The sequence below is a fragment of the Biomphalaria glabrata genome, chromosome 8, assembly GCF_947242115.1.
Source record: "Biomphalaria glabrata chromosome 8, xgBioGlab47.1, whole genome shotgun sequence".
NCBI lineage: Eukaryota > Metazoa > Mollusca > Gastropoda > Planorbidae > Biomphalaria > Biomphalaria glabrata.
Window position 1 is genome coordinate 9,571,386 of NC_074718.1, and position 20,917 is coordinate 9,592,302.

Consider the following 20,917-nt stretch of genomic DNA (forward strand, 5'->3'; position numbering starts at 1 on the left):
CGGTCCCAGTACATACAGTAGCAAGACATTTACTATTTTATAAACATTTTAGACAATGAGAGCTTATCCCCATGTACTGTCTTGAACCTATCATCTATAAGATGATTGTCTAAACAATAACAAAAATGAACAAAGTATTATCTACATAGACTGAATGATGAATGATATTCTAGCTTGCTGAGTGCAGCCAATGTGAACTCATTTACAGATACAGAAATGTAGAAAGATAAGATTGTTCGTCTATCAAGGTCAGAAAGATTTCCTAACTCAATCCAAGTAAAAATAAAATCAGGCCTTGGTAGGTACCAAAACACACCTCGATAGTGGCCTCATTTAAAATATTAGGAATGGTTCTACCAGTTTTTATTTTCTTAATTTTTGACAGTAAGTAGACAGTTTTTACAAAGCTTATATCATCTCATTATGTCTGTCTTTCTGTCTGTCAGGTAAAAAGTGTGAACACGTTATTTCTCTCCCACCCGTTCTCGGATCAAGCTGAAACTTCGCACACTTATTCCTGGACATAGACAAGACATCAATGGGGTTTGTTGGACTAGTCCGTTTCGTTTCTTTGATATTGGGCTAAAGTCGCTTTTTTATTTATTTATTTTATGAGTATTTTACCCAAGATCTGTGTTGTTTTTTTAGGACTAGCTTATTTCATGTACCCGGCATTTTCCGATACACAATTTAATACACAAAGTAATTGTTGAAAAAAATTGTAGTGATTTTAAACTTTAAATGATTACTTAAAAAGGTGTTACTCTAATCAATTTGAATATTATTTTGTTATGAATGTCACTGTTTATTTTGTGTCTGTTCTAGTTTCTTAAAGTTTTCTTGAGTAAAGGGGTCGTTTTTCTCCTAATGGGTATACCTGATTTCTCCAAGCAGCCTTTGTAAAATATTGGTCCTAAAAAATGCTATGTTTATAAACGAAAAATCGCATGGCTGCTTATGATGAATGTACGTGTTAGTTCAATATATTTTATATTACTAGGTAACTATAAATAACCGCATAAATAGATGTAAGTTTATTTTTTTTTTCTGTTAGATAAAGTCATATGGCAAATTTTTGTTTATATCCTAATTCTAAAAAGGAATAATAATAGAATTATACAGTAAAAATAATCACTAAGTTTTTCTTTTAATAGTTATGAAAGTCTAACTGAGTTTGTGTTTTTGCAGATGTACACAAGCTACACTATGAGTCAGTCCATCTCTTCTGACTATTTAGAAATGAGAGTAAAAATGTAGGCTTCGATATTTTTAGTATGAATTTAAGAAGTTACAATCTTCAAACAACTAATATATTGCCTCTTCCATAAAACTTTGTACTTAAAAATAAATTTATCCAATGCTCGAAATCCTGCTTGTATACTTAGGCCCTATTTAAATCGATCCGGTATCAATGTATTAAGTAGCAATAACCCAGCAAAAAAAAAAAATTAATGAAAGAAGATTGAGATATACATATATTTTTGTGACGGTACGCACCGGTACGGGGTACCGGCACCTTTTTTCAATGTCGGGAAAAATTATTACTTTTCTTGTAATTCAACGTTAATTGTTAATTTATTATTAGTTGAAAGTTAGGCAATCTATCACTGAGTACAGGAGCCTCTTTTTTATTTTTACAAAATAAAAAGAACCTTATATACTTTCAGCCGACATGCCGTAGGCCTATTATTAAAAACACCTCTATGTGAACTTCTCAATCATCTAGAGTCTTAGACAGTCATTATTTTAGACTAGATTTAAGTAGAGTCTAGACCTAGATTTAATAGGCCTATTATTATAAAAAAAAATAATAATCAGTCATTATAGACATCATTCGCAATTTTATTTTTAGGTCTAGGCATTGAAAAGTAAATCTATTAATAAACTAAAATCGATCTAAGTACTAACTTATTAAATAAGTCATTATAAGAAGAAGTATTATAATGAATATTGTATAGATCTAGATTGACTATATTATAGATAGATCTATAGATAGATCTCTAGTTTAGTAGATTAAGTATAGAGTATAGTAAACGTATTACAGTATTATTAGATCACTGTCTTATGTCTATTTCTATATCTAATTAATTCTAATAATCTAATAATTAAAAAACTTTAGTCTTTATTAATATCTAGACTTTTTTCTTATAAAAACTGACTATAGGCATAGCATAGGCTAGACTCGGCAATCTAGTCTCAAGATAGAATCTATACTATTACTAGATCTATTCGATTTTTATATATAGATCTAGACTAGAATTAGATTATAGATCTAAATATACTAATGGAGAGATGATATGAGGTGTTAGCTAATAGCGTTGCTCAAGAAACAAACCTGGGTTTTTATAAACTCTAATACTTGGTATGTAATAGTAAAACAGCACCTACCTAAATAAATCGTAACTAGCAATCAAAAACCTATATTTATTGTAGTATATATAGGTCTGTGGTTGTATTTTATATAGCCTTCGTAACTTCTTCTATAGAGAAATGACTTTTTGTAATTTCTTTTACTGAAAATTGGGCTATTCGCGTCTGACACATATATAATTTTGATGTTCAGCAACAAACCCCATTAGTTTTAAATGTAACCAATTAGACAATTAATTACTAGTAATTCATTATTTTGTTAAATAGCAACGAGGGAAACTAATCTTATAATACTTCAGTAAGTTCAGTATTCACAGATATTGCTAAATGTGTTGGGTTTAATCCACTCAAGTAATTGTTAACGCTATTTCTTCCTCACGTATTCTCCGGTCAAGTTGATACTTTAAACAATTATTTATTGAACCTAACAAAAACACGAATCAATAAAAAAAATACTCAATTAGTCAATTAATTATTTGTAATTACTAATTTTGTTTCATATCGAATAAGGGAAATAGCTTGTACAGTATTGGTAGATATAGTTTTAAGGGTGAAGTTCTTCTTCTTTAGATAAGTTCTTTTTTTTTAAAGGATTTTTATTTTCTTACTTGTTGACAGTAAGTAGAAGTTTGTACAGCAACAAGAGCACCCCCATTTACATTGACGTTAGGAATCCTTCGTCAAAATGTTTTTCATCTTAATTAGACTTTTGTTTTTATTCCATGAATTCATTGTAGGCTTAAAATTAAGATCAAAACTATCCCTTTTGGATCTGAAGATTTATGGGAACAGATGATCTAAAGCCGACTGTTAACGAAAGTATCATGTGGCCAGCACAATGACAAACCGCCTTTTTTTACCAAAGTAAGTCGAGTACGCATTAGAGTTGGGTGGCATAAAACCCCCAAATAAGTCCAACTCTGCACGGGATTTGATCTCTAGGCCCCTCGGTTCGGAAGCCAAGTGCTGTACTACTTGTCTACTTTACTGTGTGTCAGAGTGCTCTTGGTATAGTTTATGTTTTAATTATAGCCTAATAATATAGCTTATAACAGCTGATCCAACCTTAGCTATTTTGCATTAATTCGAGTTATAAATTTGAAAAAAAGTGAAATTTTCTTTTATAAACAACAAGCCGACCCTTGGCGTAGCATACGTTTTCCCTCTCTTTTTTTTCTGAGCCTCGCTCTCTGCCACCGCCAAAGTTACGCGGGGGTAACTCTAGTCCGACTTGCAGAAAAAAAAGAGTTATCTTTCCATAACTTTTTCATTGTGGTTGTGCCACGAAGAGAATTATAAAGGTCCATATAGAAATTAACTTCATCTTTTGTTAACACTATCTACAGGCTATCTTTATCGGTGTAGAAATATATCAATGAAATCTTACCTTTACCTTTACCTATCCCTTAGTCTGTTGGACCGTTGGGGCACCAAGCAAGATTTGTCGACCGTCTTTCTCCATTCCTCCCTGTCTTTTGCCTTGTTTAAAACCTCTATCAATGGTAGGCCCATCCATTCTTTTATGTTGTCCTCCTATCGCTTTCTCTGTCTGCCTCTTCTTTTTCTTGGTACTGTTCCATGAAGGAAGGTCTTTGCGAGCCCCGTGTACCTTGTAAAATGGCCATACATTTTAAGATTGCGTTTCTTTACAATAGTTAGCAGGTCATCATGGGGGCCGATCGCTGCAGTAACCCTGTCTCTAATCTCTTGGTTTTGTGGTGCGGTCTTTGAAAGTGATGTCTAGGACTAGGATCCTTCTGTAGCATCTCAATTCCATTGCTAGGTTCCTCCTCTCTAGCTCTGCAGTCAGCGTCCAAGACTCACAAGCATATCAAAATGTGGCCATGACCATGGAGCGCATCAGTCTGATTTTGGTGCCAATGAAATCACAAGACGATAAAAGAACGTAACTTTCTCTCAACTCCCTCATTGCTTCTTGCTCTTGCCATTCAGAATTCACCGCTTGCTTCTTTTTTTCTCTTCTTGCCAAAGTCGTGTTTGGTCAATTACCGTACCATGACCCACACTGCAACAACAAGCAGGTCATCGTCCACCTCTTCAACTGGAAGTGGACAGATATAGCTCAAGAGTGTGAGCGTTTTCTTGGCCCGAAAGGTTTCTGCGGAGTACAGGTGAGCATATAATTTGTTTTAGAAATGTAAAGTTCTATTCGTGTTGTCTCCAATGGTTTGGTCATCGGGTCCCAGGCTCGTTCCTTTCACGTCCACTATTAAATATTCATTTACATTTGAACCACCGAAAGAGAAAAAAAAACATATAGTGCCTACAATTTGCTTGATAAGTAAAAGACACACAATGAATGGTTTCTTATATGTAAAAAGGAATTTAAATGAAATAATATAGAAATAAATGAACGAATTATTAAAGCGTTATTAAAATATACATATTTGTTAACATTTACACTAAATAGGCTACAATTAGCCTACATATAAATATATTATGTATGTATTAGGTTAAAAATTGTCTATGCCAACCAGATGTACTGACATGTTTCATGAAATAAATAGTGAATCTAATATTTTAAGTATTATTTGCCCTTCTTGTCCTCCTTTGCAAATTATTGTCCTCTTTTGTAAGCTTGTGTAATCCATTGTAAACTTGTGTCCTCTTTTGTTAGCTTTTGTCCTCTTTTGTAAACTTGTGTCCTCTTTTGTTAGCTTTTGTCCTCTTTTTTTAGCTTTTGTCCTCTTTTGTAAAAATTTGTCCTCTTTTGTAAGCGTGTGTCCTCCCTGTAAGTGTCTGGTAACCATAAACAAGGACACCATATTCAAATATCACTGGTTGCTACCAAATAGTAAAGGTTACTTTGTGCAACAAGCAAATGAAAATAAATGAAAGCTAATGTAGTGCTGAAAATGCAAAAAAAGAATATAAAATCGTAAACTCATCTTCTTATCTTATCTTACTTATAAACTGCTTAAGAAGACAAAGCCTTACACCGTACACATACACATTATTTAGCATGCAAACAAAACGTCGACTAAGTGAATCTGTTTAGATCTATTTTGTTCCAGATCTCCCCGCCAAATGAACATTTAGTGGAGCAGCCGATAAGGCCATGGTCTGAGAGGTACGCCCCGGTCAGTTATAAGCTGACCAGCAGAAGTGGAACAGAAGCAGAACTGAGAGACATGGTCCTGAGATGTAAGAGGGCTGGCGTAAGGTGAGTAGGATCAAACGGTATTAACCCAGATATCCATAACTGGCTACAGTATGTTAAGAAAGTCTAACCTGGTTTTTTTTTTAAATAAAGTTTATTTTGTTTTTTGTCACAGAATATATGTTGATATCGTTATCAACCACATGGCAGGTGTAGGCTTCAGCGGGGTGGGGTCTGCCGGGAGCCATTTCGATGCCAACAAGAGGGAGTTTTCCGGAGTGCCCTATAGCGTTTTGGACTTCAACATGGTGGGGCGGTGCCCTAACGCCGACAACAACATACACAAGTAAGTGAATCTTCCTATTTACAGTAACAAATGCATGAGCCCACAAGGGAAACTAACTGAACCTTGTTGTTTTCAAGGGATAGAAGAGGCGGCCTTGGCATTACACGGGCCCGTAAGCCGTGAGCGTTGACTTAATATATATTCTGTAACACGCTAACGGGCTCATCCACCTCTAATGCTGTAGGCCTTATTATTGGTATAAAACATAGTATCTTACGTAGGCACTGTACTATTGGCCGTTTCATATTGATGAAGAGGAATTTTATCCACGTAACTAATGTTTCAGAAACATTTTGCAAGGAAAAAAACAACAAACTAAATAATAATAAGTTCTGCTTTTGCGGGGCCTCCTCTGGCGCTGATGCTGGGGAGGTTGCCTCATTAGTAAACCTCTAAGGCCGCCTCTGGGTCAGAGAGGTTACTATTTCAACTATGTTTCATGCATTGATTTTCCAAAAAGCATTCTACCACAATAATTAAGGCGTAACCATTGGATTGCAAACCGCATAATTGCACAAGCAGCTTAATCGCACATTAGCTTAGAAACGTGAAAGCAAGTTAAAAATGTACTTCTCATTTCTATTAATATAGGCTCTCTGCTTATTGGAGTATTCTTGTTAAATGTATGAACAGGCCTAGCTTTGCTACTGAGCAGCTAAGCGAGTTCCTCTGCATTTTTTGTTTCACTTCTGTAGCTTCAATGATGTAAACGACATTCGAAATTGTAACCTGGGTGGACTGACGGACCTGTGGCAGGAGAAAGAATGGGTCCGCGCAAAAATCGCCGACTACATGAATAGCCTGGTGGACATTGGAGTGGCCGGCTTCAGGGTGGACGCTGCCAAACACATGTGGCCTGGTGACCTGGAGGTCATCTGGTCGAGGGTAGGTACAAAGTCGGCGTTAGAGGGTGTGAGGCATGGGACAAAACGAACAGAGGCGTCAGAGGCGGCATTAGCTGTACACGGGTCAAGCAACTCTGAGCTGATGGTGATAAAAGAGTTTTCCTATAGCAGGGCACCCTTTTTTTTTTTAAAATTATTTTTTTATTATTTTTTTTTTAAACTAGCAAGAGACCGTGGAGAGTGGCGTGTTTTTGTCGAGACCCTATGTTCCATGAGGAACTCAAAGGAGTGATGATGGGGCACCCTTTTGGAGATGGGCCTGGGCGTTTTCCTTATTCGCCTCCATTCGAAACAAGAAAAGCCAGTCTTTGGGAAAATAAACAAACATAATGCTATTAAATGTAAAGTTTTAATTTTTCGGTTAATGCAAGATTCCTTACATAGGTCGTAGGCCTGATTGTCGCTTTCTTGCTTATGTTTATCACTTTTAATTATTAGTGACAAGACCAACTTGTAATAGTTGCTGCCTGGACCTACTTTAAATGCTGACTTGATCTATTTACTGTTAAAACAAATCAATAATATATTTGATAAAAAGTAATTTAAAGTGGTATATAAAGGCCATGTCTCAGTGTGTTATTTAAAAGTAACTCGTTCAATATATGCAGATTCATATGGAAAACTCTTTGCTTACATATACTATGTAGTACCTTTGTTTAAGTGTTTTTTTTCTTTATTCCTCTATCGTTTCACCTATGTCTATACTAACAACATTTTAGGTCCGCGATGTAGATGGAGGTCGACCTTTCGTCTACCTTGAGGTCTATGCTGGCGGCATCATCCCATCTTCTGAGTACTTCGGTCTAGGCTACGTCACAGGTAAAAAGATTTCAACTTTTACCCAGGTGCCTTTGCGGAGAAAAAAATCTTATCTTAGGTCTAGATATAAGTAAAGAAGATTCTACAGCCTCTTTACATGCGTCTCGTGCTCAATGAGACAGATGATTTATAGATCTTCTCCTACGGTGGGAGTTTCGTGCGGCCAGCAAAACGACAAACTGCCTTTCGTTTAATAAAATAATTAAGGTTCCTAAGATAGTAAGGTGGAACTTTGGGCCGTTACAAAAAATCATAAAGCTCAAAATCTCGTCGGGATTCGAACTCGAGAATCCAAATCACTTGCAGGTAGCTCAATTAACTTATTGCAACAAAGATAATTGACAAAATCCACAACATACAACAAAATGTGATACTCCTAGTTTGTAGGATTACCAGGATTGCCAGAACGGCTCACATTTTCACATAAGCTTGTTTTTTTTTTTTTTGTACAAGTTTAGGACTTTCTTTTAAAATGTCCAAACCTCCTGAAGGATGGCAGGGGATGCAAGTTTGCAGGTTTCGAACGGGAGACCATCCTAATTTCACTGCAAACACATACCCACACAACCTGGCAGCCAACCTGGAAAGAAATAAACTCTGCATAATACATGTTGCTATGACGATAAGAGCAAATAATGTGACATGTAAACAACACACTCTAGGTTAATAAAGCCAGGATATAGCCTACTGTAAGTTTGGCTAAATTCAACATACTGAAAGAAGTTCTTATATTATAACCGTTCCAATCTGCTGTTACGATTACTTGATAGTTTATCATTTCAGCTTTCTCTGTCTTTTTTTTGTTCCAGAGTTTACTTACGGGAACCAAGTGAGAGAGGCGGTAAACAACTTCAACAATCTCAGGGGCGTCGTTCATCTTGACTGGGGGATGGCGCCTACGGAGCACGCTTTTGTCTTCGTGGATAACCACGACAACCAGAGAAACGGCCAGCTTCATTATGATGTAACTATTGACATTTTATGGATAGGCATATTGCTTTCATAGCATTATGTGTATAACTTTCATAGCATTATGGGTATAACTTTCATAGCATTATGGGTATAACTTTCATAGTATAGTATAATTATCCTACCTTTAAAGATACAGCGGTGCTAACTTTATGGATATAATTTAATTGTCCTTAATTTATTAATGTTAATTTTATTTTTAAATTCTGATATTTGTTTTTCATACAAATGATAGCGATGTGTTAAAGAATCACAAAATATTTTTTTTCTCATTTAATTATCTACATTTCATTACAAAACAGAAGTTAGAATGTAAATAATTCTTTTCAAAACTGAAAAAAAAACTTTAAAGGAATAACATTTTTTACAGTGATTTTTATAAAATATTTTGAATAAAAGTTTTTAGAATAATTTATAGTAGAAAAAAAAACCAACTTCTATTTGTTAAATAATAATGTTTGTTACAAGAGCATCAAGAGGGTTGAAAGTAAATTATTTGTGAATGAAATGAAATAGATTGCTTACAGTTTTATAACATACCACCTTAAACTTGGAATAAATGTATTTAGAAATCAGTTCACCTATCCCTTGGACTGTTGGGGCGTTGAGGTCTGTCAGCCGTCTTTCTCCATTTCTCTCTGTCTTTTGCCTTGGATGCAATCTCTTTCAATGGCACGCCCGTCTATTCTTTTATGTTGTCTTCCCATCGCTTTCTGTCTACCTCTTCTTTTTTTTTCCTGGTACTGTTCCCCGAAGGAAGGTCTTTGCAAGCCCCGAAGACCTTGTAATATGGACATAGAGTTCTAGTTTCCGTTTTTTTTTACACTAGTCAGCAGGTCATCGTGGGGTCCAATCACTGTAGTAACTCTGTCTCTAATCTCTTCGTTTGTGATTTGGACTTTAAATGTGAGACCTAAGATCCTTCTGTAGCTTCCTTTTTCATAGTTCACTGAAATGTTTCTCAATACATACAGTAGGATAAACCTTTTGTTTCTTCTTCTTCGTTTTCATTATTATGTTGGAACATTCAGACGAGAAGTAGGCTACTATCTCTTAGATGAACTGCGCATTTTCCCCCTAATCAGGCAGCTCTCAATCAGTGGCGTAGCTAGGGTAGGTGGAGGAGGGGGGGGGAGAGTTTGAAAATCCCCCGGGCCCCCTAATGAGTGTTTTTTACATTAAAAATCAAATATTACGCAAAATGCAGGGGTCCCCAAAGAGGTCAAGCCCCCGGGCCCCAAACGATGGAAAATTCCTAGCTACGCCCCTGCTCTCATTTTAGTTTTTCTTATATTGAATGGGTTTGGGGCCAGTGTCTTATTTGGGCCTTTGATAGAGTTTGCATCTTCGCGTCAGAAGATTAATTGAGGAAGAGTAGGTTATTATACATGACTCGATGAACCAACTGTCATCCATGTAGGTCTATAGTGTCTCTGGTGTTTGTAGTGTCTCTGGTGTTTGTAGTGTCTCTGGTGTTTGTAGTGTCTCTGGTGTCTATAGTGTCTCTGGTGTTTGTAGTGTCTCTGGTGTCTATAGTGTCTCTGGTGTCTATAGTGTCTCTGGTGGCTGTAGTGTTTCTGGTGTTTGTAGTGTCTCTGGTGTCTATAGTGTCTCTGGTGGCTGTAGTGTCTCTGGTGTCTATAGTGTCTGTCGTGTCTATAGTGTCTCTGGTGGCAACATTTTCATTTGTTTAAACTCCAATCGTTTTTTTTTTCTAATGTGTTATTCCTAATGGAATAGTTTGATTAGATTTGCATTAAATATGAATATAACGGATTTATTCTACGCCCTAAAATAATTATTATCGTTACTCTTACACCAGAATCCAGTAGAGTATAAACGTGCTGTGGCCTTCACCTTAGCTTTTAACTACGGCTTCGCGCGGGTGATGAGCAGTTATTACTTTACTGAGCATGCGCAGCCCCCACCTCACGACGGTGACATCATCAAGGACGTCACAATCAACGCAGACGGATCGTGCGGCAATGGATGGGTGTGCGAACACAGGTAGGGTAGCTGGCATAACTTAGCTTAAAATGTATTATGTAATATCTACGGGAGTTGGGTTCTAATTGTGCACGTTGGAGTTAAAAACATGACCGAGGGGGGGGATTCTTTGCAGCTTTTTACCCCCCCCCCCCGAAATGAAAATCCCCCCTCCAGGACCGGGGCGGAATTTAGTGACTGATTTTTCGCTTTGATTTTGTTTATTTTAGGAGAGATTTTAATACTAAACCATCACTTGCCCCAGCGCAGCCAAGGGGGTTTTGAGTTTAAAGACCCCTACTAGGGGGTTTTGCAAATTTAACCCCCCTCTTTTGTAAAAGAAAACAAAAAAAATACTGTAAACGACAATTCCAAAATTCCAAGAGCATTGCTTTTAAACCTCCCTAAAAAATTTACGATAAATTTCCCTCATCAATATAAGACTATCCATACATCAGTCACCAGATTCTATGAGCTTAGCCAAGTGGAGTTTTGTGTTTACCCCCCCCCCTCAAGCGGGGTTTGCAGACAAAAACCACCTCTTCAATATAAAAAAAGCAAATTACACACTCAAAATTCTTTGAGCGTAGCCAAATTGCGTATTGAGTTTAAACCACCCTCCAGCGGGGTTTGAAGCTTAAAAATAACTTTTCAATATAAAAAAAGCAAATTGCACACTACAAATTCTATAAACGTAGCCATATGGGTTTTGAGTTTAAACCCTCTTCAGCGAGGTTTGAAGCTAAATAAATACCTCTTCAATATAAAAACACCCAGCTAATTACGCACTCAAAAAGCTAAAAAATAATTCTTTAATGCGAGACTCCAACTATGATCCTCAGCTGTGATGCACTAAATGCGAGACTCCAACTATGATCCTCAGCTGTGATGCACTAAATGCGAGACTCCAACTATGATCCTCAACTGTGATGCACTAAATGCGAGACTCCAACTATGATCCTCAGCTGTGATGCACTAAATGCGAGACTCCAACTATGATCCTCAGCTGTGATGCACTAAATGCGAGACTCCAACTATGATCCTCAGCTGTGATACACCAAATGCGAGACTTCAACTATGATCCTCATCTGCGATGCACTAAATGCGAGACTTCAACTATGATCCTCAGCTGCGATGCACTAAATGCGAGACTTCAACTATGATCCTCAGCTGCGATGCACCAAATGCGAGACTTCAACTATGATCCTCAGCTGCGATGCACCAAATGTGTAGCATCAACGTTCTAGTCTGATCCCCGTGATTTGAGGCCCCAGTGTTATCTCCCAATTTTGTCATCTTTTATTGTAAGTTTGACCCCTTCATGTGATGCTCCTATGTGTGAACTCTTAGTGTATCTTCTAGTGTAAGGCCTTAAGTGTGTGATCCCAAAGAGTGATGCCCCCAGAAGTGAGCCTCTCCTCATGCCTCTATTGTGAAGATCCAAGTTAAAATTCGGTCCAATGTAAAATATTCAGAGTTACCGAATTTGTGAATCGACTCTTGTTATGGAGTAACTGATATTGCAGGTGGAAGGTGATCACCAACATGGTGCGGTACAGGAATGACGTCCTGAACACGGGCATCGAGAACTGGAACGTCCAGGGAGACGTCATGTGGTTCACTCGAGGCAACGTTGGATTCTTTGCAATGGGCAAAACTAACTTCAACAAGCACATATATACTGGTAGGTAGAGCTAGAGAGTTTAACAAGCACATATATACTGGTAGGTAGAGCTAGAGAGTTTAACAAGCACATATATACTGGTAGGTAGAGCTAGAGAGTTTAACTTTAACAAGCACATATATATTGGTAGTTATAGCTATAAAGTTTAGTCAACTTTAACAAGCACGTTTTTACCATAGACTGATAGACTATATATATATATATATATATATATATATATATATATATATATATATATATATATATATATATATATATATATATATATATATATAGTCTATGGTTTTTACAAGGTATGGTCACCGGAATGAGTCATATGAATTTGTTTGGGCCAGTGAACTGTTAAATTATCGTGTTTTATTCAGTCTGTGTAACGGTTCATTAGTAGGCTCTAAATACAGTTGTTCTGTCGTAACTCCGGCAATGCTTATAACATTTTCGTATATCTTGACAGGGTCGGCCTTATATTACTGTAGGCCCTGGGCGAATTGAATTTGGTGGCCCCAAATAAAAAATAAACAGCGAAAAATAAAATTACGCAATTTAATTAAAACCTAGAGTACTCCACAATAGTATCACTTACCAGCATCACATGTAAAATCCTAGAACACATAATATGTAGCAACATCATAAACCACTTAGACAAACATAATGTCCTCACACCATACCAACATGGCTTTAGGAAATATAGATCATGTGAAACACAACTAATAGGACTAATTGATGATTTTTCAAAAGGTTTAGATAATAGTGAACAAATAGATGCTATCTTACTAGATTTTTCTAAGGCTTTTGACAAAGTTCACCACCATAGTTTGCTTAAAAAATTAAAATATTTCGGCATTAATGGTCCACTGCATCAGTGGATTAAAGACTTTCTGATAGGGAGAGAACAATAATAATAATAAATGGTTCTAAATCAACACCGATAACAATAAACTCAGGTGTACCTCAAGGAACAGTCTTGGGTCCACTACTATTTTTAATTTACATAAATGATTTACCAAATTGCATTACTTCAGGAACAAAAGTCAGATTATTTGCAGACGATTGCATAATATATAGAACAATAAAAACAACACAAGACACAGATATTTTACAAAGAGAATTAGATGAATTACAGAAATGGGAATCAAATTGGAGCATGCCTTTCCACCCAGAAAAATGTCAGTTGTTAAGAGTAACAAAAAACTAAAACAAATTAATTCCACTTATCTTATTCATGGCAAACCAGTAACACAGACTAAAAACGCAAAATACCTAGGTGTTATAATAAATGAAAAACTGTCATGGAATCCACATATTGATGAAACTACAAAAAAAATCAAACAAAGCATTAGGATTTATTAAAAGAAATTTCTATAAATCAAATAAGAAAATAAAACTAAAATGTTATTTAACCTTGGTTAGGCCAATAATAGAATATGCATCCTCTGTTTGGGACCCCTCAACTCAAGAAAACATTAAGAAACTAGAACAGACACAAAATAGAGCAGTGAGGTTCATAACAAACGAATATTCACATTTGACTAGAGTAACACCTTTAGTAAAATCACTAAATTTAGAAAGCCTTCAGGACAGAAGGCTCAAAAGTAAAGTAGCAATAATACATAAAACACTGAACCATAATCTTCAAATACAAAAACAAAATTTAATAAAATACTCTGAAAGACACAAAGATAAAGGCACATTCCTCGTCCCATATGCTAGGACAAATTTGTACAAATACTCCTTCTTCCCTAGTGCTATTAGAGCATGGAATGGGTTGCCTGAGCTAGCAAGGAAAACCAGTGACTTGGCAGAATTTAAGTCATTGGTTAATATGCATGACTAAATGCATGACGCGTAGGACGTAATCATCTTCTTTTTTGAAGTAACGTCTGTATTATATAAGATAAGATAAGTATTGGGGACACTTTCTCTATTTCTTCTCTAAAAAAAAGCATGTTTTGAGTCCTGTGATTCCCCCACCTATCGGAGGCCCTAGACGGCTGCCTAGTTTGCTTATGGCTAAGCTGGCTCTGATTTTGATATTACCTTACCTTTACCTATCCCTTAGTCTATTGGGCCGTTGGGACACCATGCAAGACTCGTCGACCGTCTTTCTCCATTCTGTCTTTTGCCGTAGTTAGAACCTCTTTCAAAGGCAGGCCCGTCCATTCTTTTATGTTGTCCTTTAATGATTTTGATAAATAGGCCCTGAAATACCATGAAAGACTGTTTGTAAGCGTGTCACTTTTGTCTCCAGGTCTCCCAGCTGGTCAATACTGTGACCTCATTAGTGATTGCGCCAAAAAATTCAACGTCGACAGCAACGGCATGGCCGACATCAGCCCCCACGATGGAAATGAGCCCTTTGTTGCCTTCACTACAAGTAAGTATCTACAAAGATATCACTTACCTGAAAGATGTTATGTGAATAGATTCATTGGCTTCCTCTCGAACCCCCTCATTCACGCGGAGTTTGATGAAGATGGTTCTAATGAGGTCCTACTTTTAGTCAAGAACCACAGCGATCTTCAATTCATGAAATTTCGAGAACTGCTGTCATTTAGAAGTACTCCAAGGGAGCGCTTTTGTGATTAGCCAGACGCCATCTTACTTCTGCTATCCAGCAGGGCAAGTCAGCGACTAGCTCCGCAAAGGTGTGCGGAAAAAGTAATAAAAAGTGCTCCACAGATGTCTGTAGCTATGTAGACAGTTTCCAACGAATATATAATAAATAAATTGCATGAAACAATTTTTTCACTTGATTTGGTGAATTCATGCATATTGTAATGATCTCTCATTTGTCTCTTGACTTTCGTAGTAGGAGTGTTGTGACGTAACCAAATCCCTCCATTTTTTGACGTCAGTAGCTGTTCTTAATAGGTTAGTAAGAGAGGGGCCAGTCCATTCTTTTATGGTGTCCAGCCAGCTTTTCTTTGAACAACCCTTTCTTCATGCACCTTCCACTTGAAGAATAACTTATAAAAGTGAGACATGTCTTACAATATGACAAAATCAGTTCAGCTTTCGTCTCTTTACAGTACTAAGGAGTTCCTATTTGCAACTCGTTGAATTCATGTAAATTTTTAAATAAAGAGTCGTATCATGCTAATAATAACATTAGAATTGAGAGCTAATGGAATGTATTCTTTGTTTTTTCTTAGAGAGTAAGGACATGACAGCAAACTCACCTCCATCTTCTGATGAGTCAGTCTACATCCCCCCTCTCAACTCAGACTTCAAAAGAACTATCATTCTGATAAAAGCTAACCTGACCAGTGGACAGGACCTGTTCATACGCGGGGGCATTGACCACAAGCGTAGAGCTGGTAAGATTTAGTTCACTATCTTTAAACTATCCCCATGGCACCTAATTAGCCCTCACCTAGCGAGTCGGAGCTCAGAGACACATTCTTTAAGTCCAAAGCCATGTCAATTATATGTAATTTAAGTCATTGGTTAATATGCATGACTAAATGCATGACGCGTAGGTCCTAATCATCTTCTTTTTTGAAGTAACGTCTGTATTATATATAAGATAAGATATCTTTATATTGTCACAGGTTGTGATGTTGATGCCAAGGCTAGTCCTTGCAGTATTCCGATACGCCACTCTCTTCAAGGCAACTCTTCATACTACGACAAGGTAATGTATATACTGTATAAACCCCATCTTAAAATCGATAACAATCCTAAATAAAACAAGTGAACTATAACGCAAATAAAACCCTTTTTTTTCCTTCTAAACAAAGCTTATTTAAAGGGGAAGGACCTTGTCCTCAAAACCATAGTTACCAATATTGTACAAGTCATATCCCTTATTTGATATCAAACAAAATAATTAATTGACTCGTAGAGTATTTTTGTTTATTGATTCATGTTTTTTTGGTAAGTACATTAAATAGTTGTTTAAAGAATCAACTTGATCGGAGAATGCGTGAGGGAGAAATAGCATTAACAGTTATTTAAGGGGACTATACCCAACACATTTAGACATATCTGTGAATACTGAAATATTAGTTTCCCTTGTTGCAATAAAACAAAATAATGAATTACCAATAATTAATTGTCTAATTGGTTACTTTTTTTTTCATTGATTCATGTATTGTCTATGTCAATGAATAACTGTGCAAAGTTTCAACATAATCATAGAATGGGTGTGGAAGAAATGATGTGTACACATTTTACCAGACAGATCTGATCTAAGTTTTGTAATGAAAAAGGAATGAACGTTTAAAAATTAATTTAAAAGTGACAAAATCTATAATTTCAATATCAAATTTATTTTGTTTATAAAACACATTTAATTTTAAACAACACATTCCACAAAACATTTTCAAAATTAAAAAAAACCCAATCATATAATAAAATAAACCAGCTATTTTTATTGTGTTCCAGTTTAACATATGGTCAAAGGGAGATGATTTCTTGGATTGGTATGGTACAGAGTTGTACCAAGGGGAATACAATCACCAGAGGCCTTATGGGACACCAGCAGTATTGACCAGCAACAAGCCTGAAGATCAAGGCTACAACCCATTCAATAGGTTAGTGTCAAGATTTCTTAATATAAGCCTCATTTTGACATTATATACTTGTGGACCTAATGAATTTTAAAATATATACTCAAAGATGAAATCAATAATATTTTACTAATATACAGTTCAATCATGAGCAAAAACTATTATTACAAAATGTTTCAGGATGTAATACCAAATACTAAAAGTTATTCATATAGTAAGGGGCTCATATTAACAAACACGGAAATCTGACCAACAGGAAGTTTGGGGGGGGCTTCATTGTATCAACATTACTTAAGAAATAAAAAAAGATAATTATTTCCCAGCTCAAAACTTCCTACAGGACAGCAGCAGGCAGGATTTGAACCATTGAGATGACAGTCTGAAGTGCGTACCACAAACCTTGCAGAGTTGTAGAATGCATGGTGGCAGAGTCTTGGAATACAAAAAAGCATGATGGAACGCATGATGGAATGCATGTTGGTAGCAGACTGATTCAATACAGAAGGAGAGCAATAATCAACGTTCTGATCATGTGATACCCTTACAGTTTGCCACAGAAACACGTCACCTCTACAACATTTGCCCTGCAAACTTTAACTTTAGTCCCAATCACATTTTGAGATTTTTCCAGACAGTCAATAAATTAGCATTCAATGACAAACATATTTAAAAACGAGCACCTTGTAAATTGGTTTTGTTTTAGATTTGGACCTGGATACTGGATTGTTGATGTGGACATGGATTGTGCAAGAACAGACGATGGATACTTTGAAGTCAAAGCCATGGTGGGTGGGGCCTGGGAACAAAAAGTGGTCAGCCAAACGTGTGCTGGAGATGGAGGAAGTGAATGGCCATATGAAACAACAAACCACTGGGCAAGATGTGGCCATCTTAATGTCTTTAAATTAGGCTCTGACACGTGTCATATATACACATTGAATCTGTAAAATATATTTTAAAAAAATATACTTAATAAATATGGTCTCTATATGATATGCATTGAGTTTGTTGTATTTCTATTTTAATTTCATTGAAGAAGAGATATTTTTATTTAACATCTTTGCTAGTATTTAAACACCTTTAAATAGATTCCGCATAAGAATCTATTAGGTATAAAGGTCCGCAGTCTAAATGTTGTGGCACAGCCGTATTACTAGATCATAAGGACTTGAAAATACATTCTTACAATACCAGAGAATATAGTGCTTCAGAGAAAAAAATGATAAAAAAGTGGAAAACAAAAAGGAGTTGAGGAAACTGGTCACCTCTCTAGTGCCCCAAATGTCCAGTCCAAAAAGACTATCAAACAGGTGAAAAAGAAATAATTTTAGAACAAAAATCATATCATTCTAATGAAGATCTACTTGTTCAATCATCTTCTATTTATAAACATATATCAAAGATTTTTAAAAATCAAAGTATGCATAACCGAGATGAGTAGAGTTGCTTGTCTATCATACATGTCAAACTAATACTGTAGCATCTTATAATCATAGCTATGTTCAAATACAATCCCCTGCGTAGCACACCACCTTCTTGCATCACCATCATTCAAATCTGCTTTAATAGTTTGTGTAATATTATTATAACTTAAACTTTTCAAATCAATCTGAAGGGTGTATCAAGATTCCACTGAAACAATCCAGTTACTACAAAGTTACTCGAAATTTGGCTTCGAATGTCCTAGACTTAAAACTAATCAGAAGTATGACTATGTTAATAGTCAGGTATGGGTAAGCAGAAATCTAATCAGACATACATAGCCTAGACATTTATGCACACATTCAAAGACATTTGCACAATGAGTCTAGCATACTGTCATAATAACAAACTTATAATTTTTAAAAAAATTTGAAACAATGTTTCAAGTTATCATGAAACTGAATAATAGAAATATGAACTAATATTTACATGGCACTGAAACAGACAAAAAAAAGGTCATACATTATCTTATATAATGGACTGTCTATCTAAAAATGGAATGTATTCATATTTACACAATAAAAGACACAATAAAGCATGGAAAGGTGGTGATCTTCTTAGCATATGCTAGGACATATTTCTATAAATGCAACTAGTGCTAGAGCATAGAATGGGTTGCTTGATTCAGCCAGGAAAACCAACGACTTGGCAGAGTTCAAGTCACTGATCAACATGCATGACTAGATCGACACAGGAACTTGTGTAGGACATAATCATCTTCTCTTTTAAAGTACTGTCTGTAACTGACAAGATTTGTTTGAGTATCACAGCATTATCCATGAAATTTAATGAATTTACAAATGAAAACACACACATGGGAAGTTTCATGCCGAAATTTGGCCTAAGCTGTATTAGAAATAGTGCTAAGGTAATATATCCAAGAATAAAATGGAAGAAATGATTATGAAGAACAGCTTATGTAATAATAGAAACTATTTTGAGCCTTGCTGCCGTACATCAAGAGCATACTCAAAAATAATTTAACAAACCAATTCTTGTCACACAATATCACAGTTAAAGCAAAAAGTTGTTTTTTTTGCTCTTAGTGTAAACATAAAGCTAACATTTATTCAACCAAATTTATATCAATATATTCATTTATAAGTTAACTTGCAATCAGAATATCCATGCTACATGTGAATCACAGGTCAAAGTCAGGCCATTGAGATATGCTCTATCTAATTAAAAGCATATTAAGTTGATCTTTTAAGCAGAGGATAGCAATATTTCTCCAGGTATGCACCACTACCCTACCACAAGTCTAGCACATTTTAGAGTGTGGTGACAAAAAAAAAGCATGCTACACAGCATGTATTGATGTCTAGCTTTTATTAGATTGCAATACTGTTGACTATAAAGACTCTTGAAAGTGTGACTGTCACAAGACCAGAAGTTTGTCGGATGGCCCAAAAAGTCAGATAACCAAAGGTTAGCTATTCTTCAATGAATTTAAATGAATGTGTCAAAAAAATTCTATTTATGATACAATATGATTTTCTCTTAGACTTCCAAGCATATAAAATAAACAAGAGTTGAAAATGAAAAAAAAAAGAAATTATTGATCTAAAAATGCAAAACATAGATTTCCTATACTGTAGAAAATTACAACTAAAGCCTACCTAGAGACTAAAAAAAATATATATAATACAGTTTACATTAATGACATGAATTTACTTGGACTCTGAGCCAGATTACTAGATGTGTTGGATTATTAAATTATCAAGAGTCAACTGTAATTTGATGGGTAAAACAGATTTTCTTATAAAGATGCTCTGTGGGATTTATATTGTTGCATGGCATAAACTGCTAGGCTGCCTATCAATGAGCTTGAGTTCAAATCCCGACTTGAGTTGAGTTGAGCTATGTGCCTAAAGGCAGCACAGAAACCTTCAACCAATACCCCCCTCCCCATGGGTTAAAAAAAAAAGAGATTGGGCCAAAGTGCACTAAGCAAGATTATAGCATGAATGATAGGCTATATAAAAAGAATTTTTAAAAATAGGCCTCAGAGGGTCAGACTTAAGATCAATGAGGTTAAACAGGAATCCTAAATCCTATAGCCATCAGATTATGAGGATGTTAATGTGAGTATGATAACAAACTTATCCACTTGACAACTAAGTCATGTCCTAAAAAAACACTTCTGTCAATCTAGTAGCATAGGTTTTCATTGAAAAATCCAGCCCTCAAAAAGAGACAAGATTCAATGCGTTCCTCGTCATCCAACTTCTGCAACTTGGTAAAGGTCAAGAAGATCTGCTCCAGTGTGGTCTCATGGACAGAGTAGTCCTGGACAAAGTAACTGTCCTTGCACTGTTCCATCAGGGAGAAGACATCAGCCACTTCTATGCTGGTGTCATTTATCTGGAGGTGGACGTAGCCTTGGTGATCATCAAACACCTGTAGACAAGAATGGAGAGTCTAAACAAGATGAGCATTTTCTGCATATTTATCTATCTAATAAGTCTTTCCAAAGATCACTTGCTCTTGCTAGGACATTTCAGTTATTATATTTACATAAATGCATTCTCAAGATCAATTCAAGTATTAGTATCTTTCTAGGAACAAAATGAAGAGCTTACTGTTTCTAAAATTGTATAATAATAATGCAGTAAAGATCACAGCAACAATAACTGAACACAAAGATAACATTCAAACAGATATCTTTTGTCACAGCAAGAGGTTTTGAAACAGCCATTTTGGTGCCAGCTGGTCGTTTTAGTG

General features: G+C 35.9%; 2 protein-coding genes across 3 annotated transcripts in view; one reads left to right on the forward strand and one right to left on the reverse strand.

Annotated features, from left to right (window-relative positions):
• The first annotated feature begins 265 nt into the window (after nucleotides 1-265).
• Nucleotides 266-17,658, forward strand: LOC106067649 (alpha-amylase-like). The gene is made up of 14 exons (XM_056037967.1): nucleotides 266-384; nucleotides 4,363-4,502; nucleotides 5,406-5,554; nucleotides 5,667-5,837; nucleotides 6,533-6,722; nucleotides 7,462-7,561; nucleotides 8,371-8,525; nucleotides 10,353-10,537; nucleotides 12,043-12,200; nucleotides 14,449-14,574; nucleotides 15,353-15,517; nucleotides 15,752-15,834; nucleotides 16,587-16,735; nucleotides 17,415-17,658. The coding sequence occupies exons 1-14, from the start codon at nucleotides 348-350 to the stop codon at nucleotides 17,656-17,658; spliced, it is 2,052 nt and encodes a 683-aa protein (XP_055893942.1). The 5' UTR covers nucleotides 266-347.
• The window catches only part of LOC106074331 (phospholipid-transporting ATPase ABCA3-like), a 42,772-nt gene continuing 38,307 nt past the window's right edge, over nucleotides 16,453-20,917 (reverse strand). For both annotated transcript variants that reach the window (XM_056037964.1, XM_056037963.1), the window contains exon 25: nucleotides 16,453-20,593. In XM_056037964.1, coding sequence (XP_055893939.1) covers nucleotides 20,345-20,593 — 249 coding nt within the window. In that variant the 3' untranslated portion in view covers nucleotides 16,453-20,344. The remainder of the gene's footprint in view (nucleotides 20,594-20,917) is intronic.